Genomic DNA, 15762 nt, shown 5'->3' with positions numbered 1-15762 from the left:
GTAAAAAAGGGGAGGTGTCGCCCTAATTTCAGAATCTGATCTTAAACTTAGCACAAGTACTAATCACACCTTCAAGACATTTGAGGCTCTCGTTGTGCGATCGAGCTCCTCATCACCATTCTATGTGGTAGTTATTACCGTCCTCCCGAGCCATACTCTGGATTCTTAGATGAATTCCCCGAACTAATGGCTGACCTAATAACCCATACAGATAATATATTAATTATGGGTGACTTCAATATTCATATGAACTCCCCATTGGAGCCACTTACTGTAGCATTTCAAGCAATTATCGATGCATTTGGTTTTACACAAATAATAAAAGCAGCGACACACCGGAATGGTAATATCTTAGACTTAGTGTTAACCCGTGGCCTAACTGCTTCAAATGTCACAATTTTGCCATATATTAATGCTATGTCTGATCATTATCCTATAACATTTAAAGTTCTAGCTCAGTGTGTTCTTAATGACCACAACCAAGGCTTTAAGAGCCGTGATATTAACTCATCAACCACTGCTGCACTTTCTGAACTACTGCCTTTTGCAACAGCTGCTTTTCCGTCTTTCATTGGTTCAGTCAATAAGCTCACGAATGATTTTAATACGGTTCTTATAAATTCCCTAAACTGTATTGCACCGTTGAAACTTAAAACACGTCCGAAGCGGCACAATCCGTGGTTTACGGATGAAACGCGTACGTTTAAATTGTTAAGTAGACAACTTGAGCGTAAGTGGCGAACTAAACTCGCGGTTTTTCGTCAGGCCTGGTGCGATAGCTTGCTGAAATATAAAGAGGCTCTTAGGTTAGCAAAAACAAATTACTTTTCCAAAATGATTAGTCTGAATAAAAACAACTCAAAACCTTTATTTGATATGGTAGCACAGCTAACGCAACAGCAGCAGATTAATCATAGTTCCCTCCATTCAGCACACGATTTCATGCGATTCTTTACTCAGCGGATTCAGCTAATAAGGGACGAAATAAAAAAGGCAGTGTCACTTACCCCCTCGGTTGTGATTGTTAATGCTAGTTCGGACAATCAGGTTCAAGAAAGTCTTGTTATCCTGTCCCAGTTTGATTTAGTATCTCTGGAGTGTCTTACACACCTGGTTAATGCAGCAAAGCCGATGTCCTGCATGCTCGACCCACTTCCAGGCAAACTCGTTAAAGACTTATTCCCGGTCTTAGGGTCATCTGTCTTGAATATTATCAATCTGTCACTCGCCTCTGGCATTGTACCTGAAGCTTTTAAGACGGCCGTCATTCAAGTATTACTTAAGAAACCTCACCTAGATCCTGAAAATCTCTCTAACTATAGACCAGTGTCACATTTTCCGTTTATTGCCAAAATTCTTGATAAAGTTGTAGCACAACAGCTTAGCGATTTCATGATAGATAACAATAGCTTTGAACTCCTTCAGTCAGGTTTTAGGGACAACCACTCAACTGAGACAGCCCTTGTGATGAATGAAGTGACGAATGATCTTCTCTTAACCATGGATTCCAACATCTCATCGATATTATTAATGCTTGACCTTAGTGCCACATTTGACACTATTGATCATCATATTCTTATAGAACGTCTTAAATCATGTGTTGGTATCTCGGGATCAGCACTTTCTTGGTTCAGATCTTACATCCTGGGAAGGACGCATAGTGTCTCTTATGGCAATGCGATCTCTGAATCTTTCTCCGTCTCATGTGGTGTCCCGCAGGGGTCAGTACTTGGTCCCTTACTGTTCAACATCTACATGATTCCTCTTGGCGATATTATACGTAAACATGCTATTAGTTTTCATTGCTATGCTGATGATACCCAACTGTAAATGCCTTTAGAAATAACAGATCCGTGCAAGTGAAGTACACTGGAGGCCTCCCTTGCCGAGATTAAACAATGGATGTCTTCCAATTTTCTGCTCCTTAACCCTAGTAAAACAGAGACGTTAATTAATGCTATTGGCCGGCGTCACGTCAATCACAGAAATGCCGATATGCTATTGGCCGAACGCCTTCATCTAGCTTGAAGGCACAGCTGGTCGGTGTGTTGTGAAGACTTTGCAAACTTTATCTGTTAGACATGGCTTCTAAAATTGCAAGTGGTGGTAAAGGAAGAAGTAAGAAGATGATGACAATAGAAACGAAGCAGGAGATAATAAAAAAAATACGAAGGAAGCGCACGCATAGTTAACCTAGCTAGTGAGTATGGCCGTAACAGCTCGGCAATCTTCTAAGGGCAAGACTTTCCTTGCCAGGGGACGGACATCGGTCAACAACAAAATGGAGAGGCTTCTTCTATTATGGATTAAAGAGAAGGAAATCGCTGGTGATATGTTCTAGTTTGAGGAAAAAGTTCTCGTTTAAGAAAATAAATAAATAAATTCTGCGGGTTGGTCTCTGCTCCTCTCCGCCTCCACCCAGCTCAAGTCACGTCGCCCCAAAGGTAAATGTCATTTTTCCTTTGTATATTTATGTTATTTAATGTAACCGTACAGTAGATTATGTTAGAAATTTTTAATATGTGTATAAAGTCATGATGTTTTTACCTAAGGTTTTTGCACGCGTTGCACGCATTCACTAATTAACATAGGTTTGGATTGCCCGTCATACGAGCAATTCGAGCTACGAGCATAGCCGCTGAATGGATTAAGTTCGTAACACGGGGGCCCACTGTATTATATTTTATTACAGTTATGATAATATCAAGTTATTTTAGGCTAGCAGAGAACTATATATGGCTGGCTGCAAGGCCTGTGGTTTTCGCTTGACTATTGCGATTTGTAATTTAGCGTACAATCATGTTAAAGCTTGCCTGCTTTTGGTGTGAGGTTCAGTCTTGGTTTTACTTATTTTGCTTTTGGGTTTGTATTCTTTTTCCAGGGCGACTGTCGTTAGTGTAATTTGGGTCACCTGTCATGAGCGTGTTCCAGCTCTAGTGTCGCTCGAGTGTTTCGTGTTTTGCCCAGCTTCTGCGAGATATATATCGTTTTATTCAGCCCATCTCATCCTGCCTACCTGAATTTTGGATCCACCTTCCTACATCCGTCGCGAACATGCCACACCGACATAACACTTGGTGGACTTCATAAAACTTTGTTGACAAATAATCTAAAATTATTATTAATTATTTTAAGTTCTGGCAGTATCATGTATGATGATAAGTTTCAATTGCTGATGCGGGTTTATTGATTTTTTTTAAATGCCTCGCCTGTGTAGCTCTATATACATACATACATACATACATATACATACATATACATATATATATATATATATACATATATATATATATATACATATATATATATATATATATATATATATATATATATATATATATATATGTGCGTCCTTCACTGCAAAAACGTTTGGACACCACGGGCTTAGGTGGTGCATGTGGTTTTGTTATAAATGTTTGCAACAAAAAACACCCCCCCCCCCCCCCCCCCCCCTCCACTTAACCGTCTACTAATTTTAACTTAGTTCATCAGCAAATGCAAGCATATATCATTCTGCGCACCGTTTTCATCAGTTATATCTTGTGAGGCCAATTGTCAGAGAGTATATTGGTCCCCTTGAGTTGAAACAAGAGTGCAAGACATCTTGGAAACAAGCCAAGGTGTGACAGTGGCTGTGAGGGGCATTCTGCTCATGACTGGGGGAGCGACCTCATTTTCCAAATAAAAGCCAATTTACATAACACCTCTGTCCCTGTGACAAAGAGAAGTGGCTGGCTGCCAGGCCTGTGGTTTTCTCTTGACTACCCAGAACTATTGTCTCCATTCCTCCATTGGTGGTTCCAGTTATAACATGTGATTTAAAAAAAAAAAAAAAAAGTCTTAGAATTCAAGTAACACATAAATGCTTTGGTGACCTCAGCTATTTAAGCGCCTTCCACACAGAACCAAGCCTTGGAAGAGATACCCAAACTCCAGGAAGAAGGAGATAAACTAATTTAGTCAGTAGTAACTGGGCAGTCAGTATATTTACATAGAATTAAATCCTAATGACAACAAGTTGGATGTATCGTCCCGAAACCCATTAGAAATGGATAAAATAAAAATGCAAGTGCTGCAAAATGGGTTATGCCAACATAGCTGCCATCAATGCAAGATGTGTGTTACACACAATACACAATATTGTGGTCAGGAAACTAGTGACCGCAGGTAACACTATAAGTTATATAGCACAATTGGAGGGTAAAGTCACGGGCGGGCGGCCTAGAAGAGCATTACAGATGTTGATGAAGTGTGTAGGTGTGGACGCCATTTGGAGACTTTGCGGCATTTTGAATTACTGCTGGCAGTTAAACAACAGCTGAAATAAAAACCAGAAGGAGTCTTGATTTTGAGTTTGACCCAGGAATGCTGACATCTTTGGCAAGATAGAGTTCACGGTTTTTACTGACATTGTCGAGCTTATTTAAACAGCGTTTCAACGTATCATTTTAAGAGGACATGCTCTAAAGTTGACATCTTGTGGTTTTCAGAGCTGGGTTGATAGCCAAGTGCAATACAGTCGATAACAAACATGCTAGATTTTATGTATATATATATATATATATATATATATATATATATATATATATATATATATATATATATATGAATGAACACTTCGCTCCAATCACGAGCATCACAGTTATTTTATTAATGCTCACAATTAAGCAATACTTTTGTGAAAATACAGGCAAATCTAACTTCTTGCGTGAAATACTTCGGGACAAATCCCCATTAAGAGTGGTCAATAGATGATCTAATTCCCACACATTGGATAAGGGCTTTGTGCACAAGATATTTCATCAGTGCACAGGTCTTTTACGGACCTCCTGAGACCAGCCATCATGTCATAAAGCCAGTCAAAGCATTTTAATCTCACATCTGCTCCTCGTTACTTTTCCATGCAAAAGAAACACATAGCGCTGGGATTCGCCATTGTACCTCACACAGCCGATGGGAGAAGAATAAGATGCAATAGAAAATGAAAAAAGCAGAGTCTGACTGAAAAAAAAGTGAGTGTAATACATTTTATACTAACCGGTGAAATCATTATTTGGTTTCATTCCTCACAATGGAGTTTGCCTTTACAGGTCACCAGACGACAACCAAAGTGAACGTCTGCAAAATCTGCAAATCTTAACTTGATATGCCACTGTTACTGTATTTAAAGAGACTTTCCCTTATTGCTCTAGAGCATAGGTGTCGAACTCCAGTCCTCAAGGGCCGGCATCCTGCATGTTTTCCGGTTTTCTTTCCCCAACACACCTGATTCAAATGATTAGCTCATTAGCAAGCTCTGCAGGAGCTTCAAAATGATCATAATCAATTGAATCAGGTGTTTTTGAGGGAAAAGGTTTGAAAACATATAGGATATCGGCCCTCGAGGACTGGTGTTCGACACCTGTGCTCTAGAAGGAAAGCTGTACTGTATTTAAAAAAAAAAAGAAATCTTTTTTTTTTTTTAATAAATAAAAAATAGATATTGTGCATTATCTGTATTGGACACTTTTTTTTTTTTTTTTTTTTTTTTTTTTTTTTTTTTTTTTTTTACTTCGAAAAGCTGCAATAATTTGCAGGAGCATTTTATCACTAAACTGAGGTCAAGTTGCCCTAAACTGCAAATTGCATAAACAAATAATTCAACAAAAGAAAGGTTACTGCTAAATGTAAATATACATCACAAAACACAAACATGCTAAAATGATCACAAGCAAAAATTAAAGAAAATTATTTGAAAAGACACACGTACAAAAGATGAAACAAACACAAATAAAAAAACGCACACAAAGAACAAACAACAAATATATATATATATATATATAATTGCAAACAAAAAACACATTACTAACGAGCCCTTCTGGTGTGCACGGATTACTAAATTGAGCAAACTGATAAGTAAACCGTGCGCACAGATTACTAAACTGAGCAAATTGATTTCCAAACTGCGCACGCCATTTAGTAAACTGAGCCAACGGATTAGTGCAATTATTTTTCTTTTTTATACTTTGGCACCAGAGGGGCTCCGTAGATTACAAATGACACAACACAAATAAAAAAAAATCACAATCAGAAAAATAAACAAAAGAGAATTAGTAATGACCAAAACCAAAACACACATTCCAAAAGACAGCACAACACAACAAATTAAAAATTGCAATTAAAAAAATCTAACAAACAAAAGAATATTAATCACAAACAAAATAGCAAAGACTCATTACAAAACCAACAGAAACCGACCTACAACATCACTTGGGAAAGCAATCAAAAGTGCCACGATCTCCCCGTATGTTTCTCACAATATTTTTTGCTGCACGATATTCTTCACTGCTCATTTTTTTTTTTTTTTTTTGTCAATGAGGCCGTTACATTGCAAGTTTTGTACTTTTTATTCATGTGTGACAAGATCGTCGAAAGTACAGGGCTATGATGACATATAAAGGATAGCCTCCCTGGCTGTACCTTTAAGAGGGAAAGAGGATAAAAAAAGACTGTAGCTTGTTTACTTACTCTATTGAGAATTCTGAGTAGGGAGTAAAAGAAGTATGATTTACCCTCATCCCCTTGTCATCTCCCGTTCTCCACCCCGACTTGAGCAAAAAATTACGGAATTCCATATAAGCATCCATGCCACAACAATCAACTTGCCCAACTTTTGGCACGACAGCCCACAGCAGTGGTTTCAGCACATTAAGGCACAAATGATTGCCTCATGCCTGTTTCTTTCTTTTTTTTTTCTGATGATGGAAAGTCATGGTGGCGAGAGGGAACTTTAACCGCTAGAATTCAATATTCCTTTTAAAACCTGAATATTGGCAACATTTGGGTGAATATTGGCAACATTTGGGTGAGTAAATGCCATATGAATATGCACAGTAAACCGAGGGTTTTTAAAATTTTGAAAAAGGCACATGAGTTACCCGTTTGCTAACCCAAATATGTGGTCATATAAACAAATCCAGGTTATTTCCTTTGAATGAGTCATTGCTTTGTGTTCTGAACAAGCAAGGAATCTGGGTCTTTTTGATACAAAAGTACTTAAAATACTTGTTGCAATGCTGTTTAAACCTTGCCATTGCAAGAGGGAGTAGGGTGGTGTAGGGGGGAACTTGCTGTAAGGAGAAGTAAACAAACGGTGAAACTCTGATGCTCCAAAAAAGCCTCACTTTTGGAGAAAGGGGGAAAATGACTTCTATATTTCTATGATGAGTGACTTGAATATGTAATTTGTTTCATTGACAGTGGAAAGAAGCTGCAATTATGTCTGCATCATAAAGTTATCCTCAGGTTTTGGCCTCAATCAGGGTACCACTATACCCCCCTCCGCAAATGCAATAAAGATTAGTTGCTTGCATGCATGTAAATGTACCCACTACATAACCACTCACCCCACCCGGAAACATTTTCGCATTGGATCTACAGGTGTACATATTTTAGTTTCATAACAGCGAAATTCGCCAAAAGTTGAGTGATTTTCATGCCTAAGGAAAGTCTTGCTGTGCTTCATCTTTTGTAATGTATTTTTTGTTTTGTTTTCTTTCTTGGGCAGCTTGGTGACATAGTGGTTAGCATGACTGCCTCACAATTCAGGGATCTGAGTTCAAATACAGCTTGCTCATAAAATGCAGGTTTTCCTATATGGAGTTTGCATCTTCTCCCCGAGAATGTGAGGGTTCTGTCCAGGCACTCCGGCTTCCTCCCATACTCCAAAAACACGCATGGCAAGTGTATTGGACATACTAAATTGTCCTTAGGTGTGATTGGGTGCATGACTTGTCCCTCTGTGCCCTGCGATTGGCTGGCTACCAATTCAGGGTGTACCCCGCCTATTGCCCATCGTCGGCTTGGATAGGCACTAACAAGCCTGCGACTCTAGTGAAGATAAGCAGCTCTAGAAAATGGATGGATAAATGGATGGATGGATGTTTTTTTTGTTTGTACTTCAGGGCAAGGGTGCAGAGGGTGGCATAATGTGTGCGGCAATAGTAATGTTTTGATGTCACTTGGAGGGGACAGTCACATCATAATTTCAAACAAAGCTGTTTTCTGATTGAGAGATGTCAACCTAGAGTTTATAATTATAATATTTTCATCAGTTTTGATGGATAAGTCATGAAAATTTGGGGGCTTTTTTGCCACAAAAAAACTTGGGGCAGAGAAGAATGAAACAGGAAAGCAAGAAGAGTGGAGCAAATACATGAAATCCATTAGGCTGTATTAGAGAAAACAGCTGTTGGTGTTTAGAGCTATTAAATGGTGAATCCATACAGTGATACACAACTTAACCCTTAAACCACCCTGATTTGTTTATTATGGCGGTTATGACGGATGATTCCTAGCGGCTGGTTGAATGCATCACAGTCAAGAGGAAGGCGAGCACAGAAATATACACACACATTCGCACACATGACTTCCGAAGACAGAGGCCAGTTTGTTTTACAAGTAGGTCAGAGCAGATAGAGAGAGGCAACGTGAGGGAGTGAGTCAGAGAGAGGCTGCGATAAGGTCCGCATTTCATATGAAACAAATTAAAAGACAAGAATCAATAGAGGATAATTAAAGTAAACCACCATCAAAGTAGCACTGCACAATTATGTCCAAAATAATAATAATGATTATTTTGGTCAATATTGAAATCACAATTTTTATTCATGATTATTCATCATGTTTGGTCAAACGTGTCTATTTATTGCACTTATTTTAAACAAGCAGTATATAAACAAGGCTTCAAGGCTTGACACTTAAATATAATAATAATATACTAAAGTAAATGAAGTAAATAATAATTAAAACAAATTCATACAATACAGCAAAAACTTGGCACACAAGGCAACACAGTGAACTTACTTGCTGAGTGAAAACGGATGAAAAAAAAAAAAAGATTTTTCAAAATGGGTCTCAATTGACAGCCAGTACGGTCTATTAGGGCGTTAGAAAACCAGATGCTTTTGTCACGTAAACAAGTGGGAAACATTGCCATCTGAAGGCTTCTAAGGTGGAATTGAAAGCTGAATGCGCAGCCGCAAATCCGACTTCAGCTTCGTCATCTCGTTGCACTCTCTTGCTGCGTTCAGACCGAAAACGAAATATTGCGTCGCTAAGCTCATTCGGTAAGCTTTCAGTTGAGATTGCTGCTAATGCTACTGCCCCTCTAGCAGCTGCTGCAGGTTTTGCTCGCTTTCTATTTCTTAAGCTTGAACTTGTGTTTGTCCCCTAGTGGTAGGATGACTGAAAGTGCTTGATTTGACAGCCGGCTTTTTAATTGTTAATATTCGTGGAGATCATCTTAACTAATTGTGGCAGCCATTACCGCGATTAAAATTTGTTTAATTGTGTAGCCCTACGCCAAAGTCCCTTTATGGGAAAAATAACAAGTAATGATCATATAATGCTAATCTTTACGGTTGTCTAATAAATGGGGCTTACCTGAGGGCAGTCTTTGATGTAATGACCCTTGTTAAAGCACAGGTGGCACAGATAATTGGGTGGCGGTCTCTTGTTGGGTTTTCTTGGCTCTGATGACAGGGAAAGGTCTGAAAAGTGGTCCGTCAGTGAATTGAGTCCATCCACAATGTTGTTCAGGGAGCCATACGGCGATACATTCTTATACACACTGTTGTTTAAGGCCTACGGAATAAAAGAGAAATGTGTGAGATTAGAACCCAGAGCTAACAGTACCAAGTGCTGTATCAAAAACAATTGTTCCAAGACCATCTTTTGTGTAGTTGTTTCACACTAATGTTCATGTTACGCAAAGTATTCCACTGACCCGAAGTCAACAGAATTGAGACCAAAATCTGAGGTGGTCTGAAAGTTCACCTGAAATGCTCACATAAGCGTAGAAAATGAAGAATAATCCATTTGAGCGTGTTTGGACATCTTAAAGGGCACCAAGTATGAAAAATCACCATAGAAGTCAAGAATATTAAAGAAGTACAAAACACATTTGCCATTTTCAACGGTGAAATATTTAATTTATTATATTTAATTTAATTTAATATTTTGTCTATATGTAATTGCTTGACAACATGTATTTTTCATGGCGCAACTTATGAACACCCAGATAACAAGTGAAACATGAATGGTCATCACTTGAGCCTGGAACATATTTTAACATAATTATCACTTGACAGCAAGTTGAAGATTTTTAATTAAACTTTCCACAGTTATCCATAGGTATATCTATGTTTATATATCTACTTTAGCACATGAGCTATTCAATTTCCGATGAACTACGATTTATTTTAGTGACTATGTTTTTGGTCCAGAAGATATCTGGCTCCCTTAAACTATGCCTAACACTGTGTGGCTGCCCCGCCCCTTTTATGGCATCATCCTAGTGTATCTCTGACTGCTAGAAGAATGTGGATATGTGCTAAGTCTGGTTGTGTGTAACTGGCTGGTACTCAATTAGTGATATAATGAAGTCACTGATTTGTTTATTACTGAGATTGTAGCAACAAACAAGAATCTTGGAGTAGAGTGAAAGAAAAAAAGTAAATGCTCTTTGTGGGTGTTTTTGAAATAGCGTTCGAACAAAAGTGCCAAAATTTGCATGGTATAGGCTCTGTGACGGTACATGAAAAGCAATGTTCTTATAAATGTAATTATATGCAAAATATTAACTTTTTTCACTCCCATTTTGACCAGATGAAATCAAAAATTAGGACAAAACAAAGCCCAAATATCTTCTCTCATTAAATATGGCGAGAGTCCCAGCTATGGTCATGAGCTGGAAAACTACTAAGCAGGTTCACAGAGGAAAAGAACAGGACTTTTAGAGGATGAGTCATTGTAAACAAGATGGGAGGCATGTTCTTTGGGCAGCCTGTGGACCATCAGCAATGTCACCAGAGCTGCTGGTGGTAAACAAGCACTGGTCAGTTTGCATTGTTGCAGAAGGCAGAGAAGCACGCCGCTGACCCAGCTGCAACACTGAATGAACCATCTAAATATTGAAGCAAGATGAAAGCACAGCCAACTGAGCTTCATTTCCCTTACTCTGTTCAAAAGAACATACGTTTGAATCATGTGAACATCACGCTTCAAAAACTGTCCTCGAGTTGCCTCTTTTCACTGTTAATTTACAACTGCAAACACAGTGCAGAAGTGTGAACTACGTACACGTAATTACACTTAAAATACTAGCTTCAGTATTTGTTAGAATAGAAAGATTAAGCTCTTTATTTGATGAATGTCAGTCGCTGTTATACATAGATCCATGTTAATGGCACATCTGCATTGCTCAAGTACCAAAGACCAAGCCAACACAAGTCCCAAACTGAGCACAGTTGAAAGAAGTTTTTTCGGGGCCGACACAAGAACGATTGGTAGTCCAGTAGAGTCCAAAAATTGATATTTGGAGTCCATGATCATTTTAAAAAAAGAAGGGGGGAAGGGGTGCTTCCAGGGTAATCAGCATGTCAGAAAAAATTAAATACACATTTAGATGGTCAGAATGTCTCATATAGTTGAATTAAATTTTAAATAAATAGTTCCCGAAAATTAACAGTTTAAAAGTGGTCTATTTTCAGCCATCCTTTAAGCTAAAAAAGCTGCATGTTCATATTCCTCAACATTTTAAATGCCAGGGTAATCGTCGATCCCTAGTCTGGTATTTCACAAACCTTGATGAATTCGGTACAAGTTTGAGGCAAGTCTTGGGCCATTTGCTCTGATTCTTTCGAAATCCCCAGTTAGTTGCATTTAAGCAAGCTTTGAGTAAGTCATGATGGTAATGTCTTAAGAAAGTAATTTTTCATGAGTGTTAAATAATCCAAAACAAGTCCAAATTCATTTGATCTCCTGAGGTAAAGTAAACTAAGGTAGTCCCAGGCCTCAAGTTATCACAGGAAATCCAGAGACGGGTAGAGTTGTGTTTTGTTGTACAAGGTTGCTCATATACTCGAGAAGATGTACCCGATAATAGGGAAAATTGTGGGCCTGTGTCGAACCTGGAATGAAAGTTTGGGACTGTTTTCAATTTATCACCAAAAGACTTTCATGAAACTTTGACAATGAGACTTATAACCTGTCAAAGGAAAAAAACTAATAATTGGACTTGGTCTTGTCAAATGTTCATGGTTCACCACCAAACTACAGCTGGCATCATAAGATTAATCCTTTAACTGCTCTAATAACAAATTCTTGAAAAGCCACATTAAAGCAAAGGCCCCAGTGAGTGGGCTTGATGGCATCCTTAGATAAATTCATCCTCGTCATCACAGAGGGTCAAGCATTTTTTGGGATTGGGCCCGGAGTCTGGGAAATAGTGTTGCTGTTGAATGTTGCAATGCGCAGAAACCTAAAACTTGGCAGCCTGGCTGCGGCCCCATGCCAAATCTATATATCTGCAGTCAGTTTGCCGTGGACTCACTAATCAGTTCCAGCTTTGAGGCCGTGTTCATTTATTACTTGTTGTCACTGTAAATCAAGCATCAGAGTCCTGTCCATTCTCAGCTTTTCCATTTGCCATGCCTTCCAGCCCTGGGTATTACTTGTTTATGCTTTACCACACACACACACCTGTTTGTGTTTTCACTTAGCAAAGTTGTTGTGATGATGCTTCGAGAAACAACAAAACTTCATTCTTTGGTTTCACTCTCCAGCTGGCAGACCCAACCAAAGTGATTTCACACAAAAGTGGGGTGAAACTGTTCTTTTGTTTATTTATTAGGTGATGCAGGATTAAGTAAGAGACTGCGGTGGATCTAACTGGCACCTCTGATTACATGAGGTGCTACAAATGCTCATAAATGAGGTTCAGTGCAACCAAGCGACACAAGCATTTGTTTTGCCAGATTTAGGATTGTGGCATCGGCACATCAGGGGGCAATCACACTATGTTGTTTTAAAACCGGAGCTGTTGTGCCTGGTGGGTGACCCGAGTTAGCATAAAACTGCAGGAAGTTACAAAGGAAACTATGTTAGGTTAGGGTTAATGTACCTTGGAAAAAAAACAGACAAAGTGTCATGATTTGTGTCTTTTTAAGAACTACACTATGTTGGTGTAATTCTATTAATTGACACGAAGCCAATACCAGTTTTGGACATTTGCAATTTCGTGTCTTGAAAACAACTGTTTTACTCATCTCACCATCAAATCTCTGCAGATGGTTTATTTAGCTTGGCGTTGTCGGCATAGTAAGTTGCAAAATCCCCAGTGCCCTTAAACTGTTTCCAGCCTGCATGCACGCTCACTCACTTTGAAAGACGTTACTCTCATGTGGATTGAAGTGCATTACACAATTGCGTGTAATGCATTGTGTGCACACCCATTCTTCTCAGGGCTGTTTCATGTTAAGCGATGTCTATACCTATTACCTTTATAAAGAACACAAGCAAAACTTCAGTATAATAAAACACACTCAATATATGTGCAGTTAGTGAGCCTTAGCTGAAGTCCTGTATTTGCAATGTGCACAGTGTGTAGTATCAGGTTTGCGCCCAGCATACATTAGCAGCATGTTTGTCCCTAAAATTACACAGCGCTTCAAAAATAGACAATATGCAAACAGGAGTTGATTTTGTGTTTGCACAGCCATGTCTATTTGAAGAGGTCAAAAATGATGACTGCTGACTGCTCAGCTGGCTTCTCCAAGCTTAAAACTAGTCTAAATTCTTTTAGCCTAATGCAAGTCATTTTGGCTTCTCCCTTGTGCAACAGAACGGGAACAAACTATCACAGTTTCAATTCATTGGGATCTGTTTCCTGTTTCAAACTTTGGTGCGGAACTTAGGGTCCATGTACCTCGAACATGACTGATTGATTGAACAGCCCAAGAAAGGATTTTATTTGGCCCGCCATACAATTATGCAGCCTAACAAAATATAAGAGGTCCCATCACTGTGTGTGTGTGTGTATATATATATATATATATATATATATATATATATATATATATATATATATATATATATATATATATAAATATTTTTTTTTAGTTTATCGCCTCCCTCCCCTCTGACACTTACCCAGCACATTAACAAAACTTGCAGACTTTAAAATGTATGCATAAAAAATAATTTTACAAAGTGCTTATCACGAATCAAATGAATATGTATTTAGGTAAATGAAGTTTCTAACTTGAGGATGACTGAATTATAATGTAAATTTCACTTTTGTTTGGGTAATGTTGCACAAAACATTTTAACTACACGGCCATAAGAGTGGCTGAAGTCATGCGCCATATAAAAATGATCACATCGGATATATCCTACCAGAATAGTCGTGCTGTGTCTGTGCGCTAACGCTCGCTGCACAACAGGCATTCATCCAGCTGAGTTACTTGAAACACTCGCTCTCAAAAAAAAAAAAAAAAAACCACTCATAAATGTCACCTCATTGCGCTGCAGCTGAAAGAAGTTGTTGAGATAGTTGGAGTTGACGGAAGAGCTCAAGTCAGCCGAAGCGGGGCTCTTGCTGAAGTTGAGATCCGGGTGGGAAGAGTTGGGTTCGGGTCTGAAGGCGTCAAAGGCGCTGGTCTGGTGGTGGGGGTCTTGCAAAGAGAGATAGACCCAGTTGAGGAGTTGTGCAGGCTGGTACACAGAGGCACTCGTGTCGATGGCAGACAGTAAGCTCATCTTCAATACAAAGGGTTGATTGCGATTTGCCACCGCTGATACATTCAATGGAACTCGTTTCTTAGTGGCTTGTTTCCTCGGAGTGAAAAGTCGAGTTCTCCTTTTTGATCCCGAGAAAAGAGCCCCTGAACGCTCCTCACGCCCGGAGCCTGGCCCCAGTGAAGTCTCAGTCAAAAGTCATAGCGCTAACATGTCAGAATAAAAAGTTTCCCTCTTGCTCTCAATGATCTGCTATCTGCCTTTATTACAGCTGGGCCGAGAGAGATTCTTTGAATATTAAATGAGGACGGCGGAGAGTCGTCGAGAACGCTGGCCAATCAAGGGCTCGATTAACATGACTATTCATGAGCGGCGTTTTGGCCCAAACGTTTTATCGACAAAATTTGCCACTACAGTATAAAATCATAGTTATTGTGCGAGCCAGCGGTCATTTGCACCAATGTACTTGTTTGTTTGTTTTTTAATTGCGAAATTCGTTTTCAGTTAAAATACATGGCGTCAACACGTAACGGAATGATAACGGCGATTTTTTTAACTTTTAAAATTTAAAATTACAGTCCCGATTTTGATGAATAAAACAAAAAGGTAACAGATTTATGAACCAGTTTACAGGTGTCGGGGTAAACAAGATGACCAGACTTGAATGGCTTCAAAATGGCTCCCTCCGGTGGCGTATTTAATAATCTTTACAGTAAAGTTTGTATTGCACACTCAGTAAGCAGTATTACATAAAAGTATGTTCATTAAACTACAAAATAAAGTATGATATAAATAACTCAATTGAAATAGTTCATACAGATCAATATTTTACAAACTTGGATAATAAAGCGACTTTTCGTATTTTTGTCATAAGTAGATTTAGTTCCATTCGTTTTCTTTAAAATCTAGGTTATTTCATATGTAAAGAAAATGTTCGTAATTTTTGTCGTATGCGAATTTAGTTATATTCGTTTTTTTTAAGTTTTTGTATCATTTTTTTTCATCTGGTTTATTTCATGTGGACGCTTCTATTTCAGGAAACAACTGCCCTGTCAAAAAAAAAATCACGTTGTGGAACATTATGATGCGCTGATACGGGCCGTGCTTTACGTCGGTCGAAGTACTATTTATTTACAAACGTTTATCCACACAGTTAGTGGAAAAAATGCGTCGTTTACTTTATTTGGCTTTGTCATGTTTTGA

At 38.7% G+C, this 15762-nt stretch overlaps 1 protein-coding gene across 1 annotated transcript in view; it reads right to left on the bottom strand.

Moving 5' to 3' along the window:
- zcchc24 (zinc finger, CCHC domain containing 24) overlaps window positions 1-14804 on the bottom strand; it is a 67915-nt gene extending 53111 nt beyond the window's left edge. Inside the window, exons 1-2 of the mRNA XM_088422225.1 lie at window positions 14338-14804; window positions 9424-9624 (exon numbers count right to left, since the gene is read on the bottom strand). Of these exons, the coding sequence (XP_088278351.1) occupies window positions 9424-9624; window positions 14338-14580 (444 nt within the window). The 5' untranslated portion in view covers window positions 14581-14804. The remainder of the gene's footprint in view (window positions 1-9423; window positions 9625-14337) is intronic.
- Window positions 14805-15762: the final 958 nt, after the last annotated feature.

Source organism: Hippichthys cyanospilos, chromosome 8, assembly GCF_059441005.1.
Source record: "Hippichthys cyanospilos isolate Australia breed blue-spotted pipefish chromosome 8, RoL_Hcya_1.0, whole genome shotgun sequence".
Classification (NCBI taxonomy): domain Eukaryota; kingdom Metazoa; phylum Chordata; class Actinopteri; order Syngnathiformes; family Syngnathidae; genus Hippichthys; species Hippichthys cyanospilos.
The sequence above is the reverse complement of the archived record's forward strand: the minus strand, read 5'-3'. Positions and strand labels throughout refer to the sequence as shown.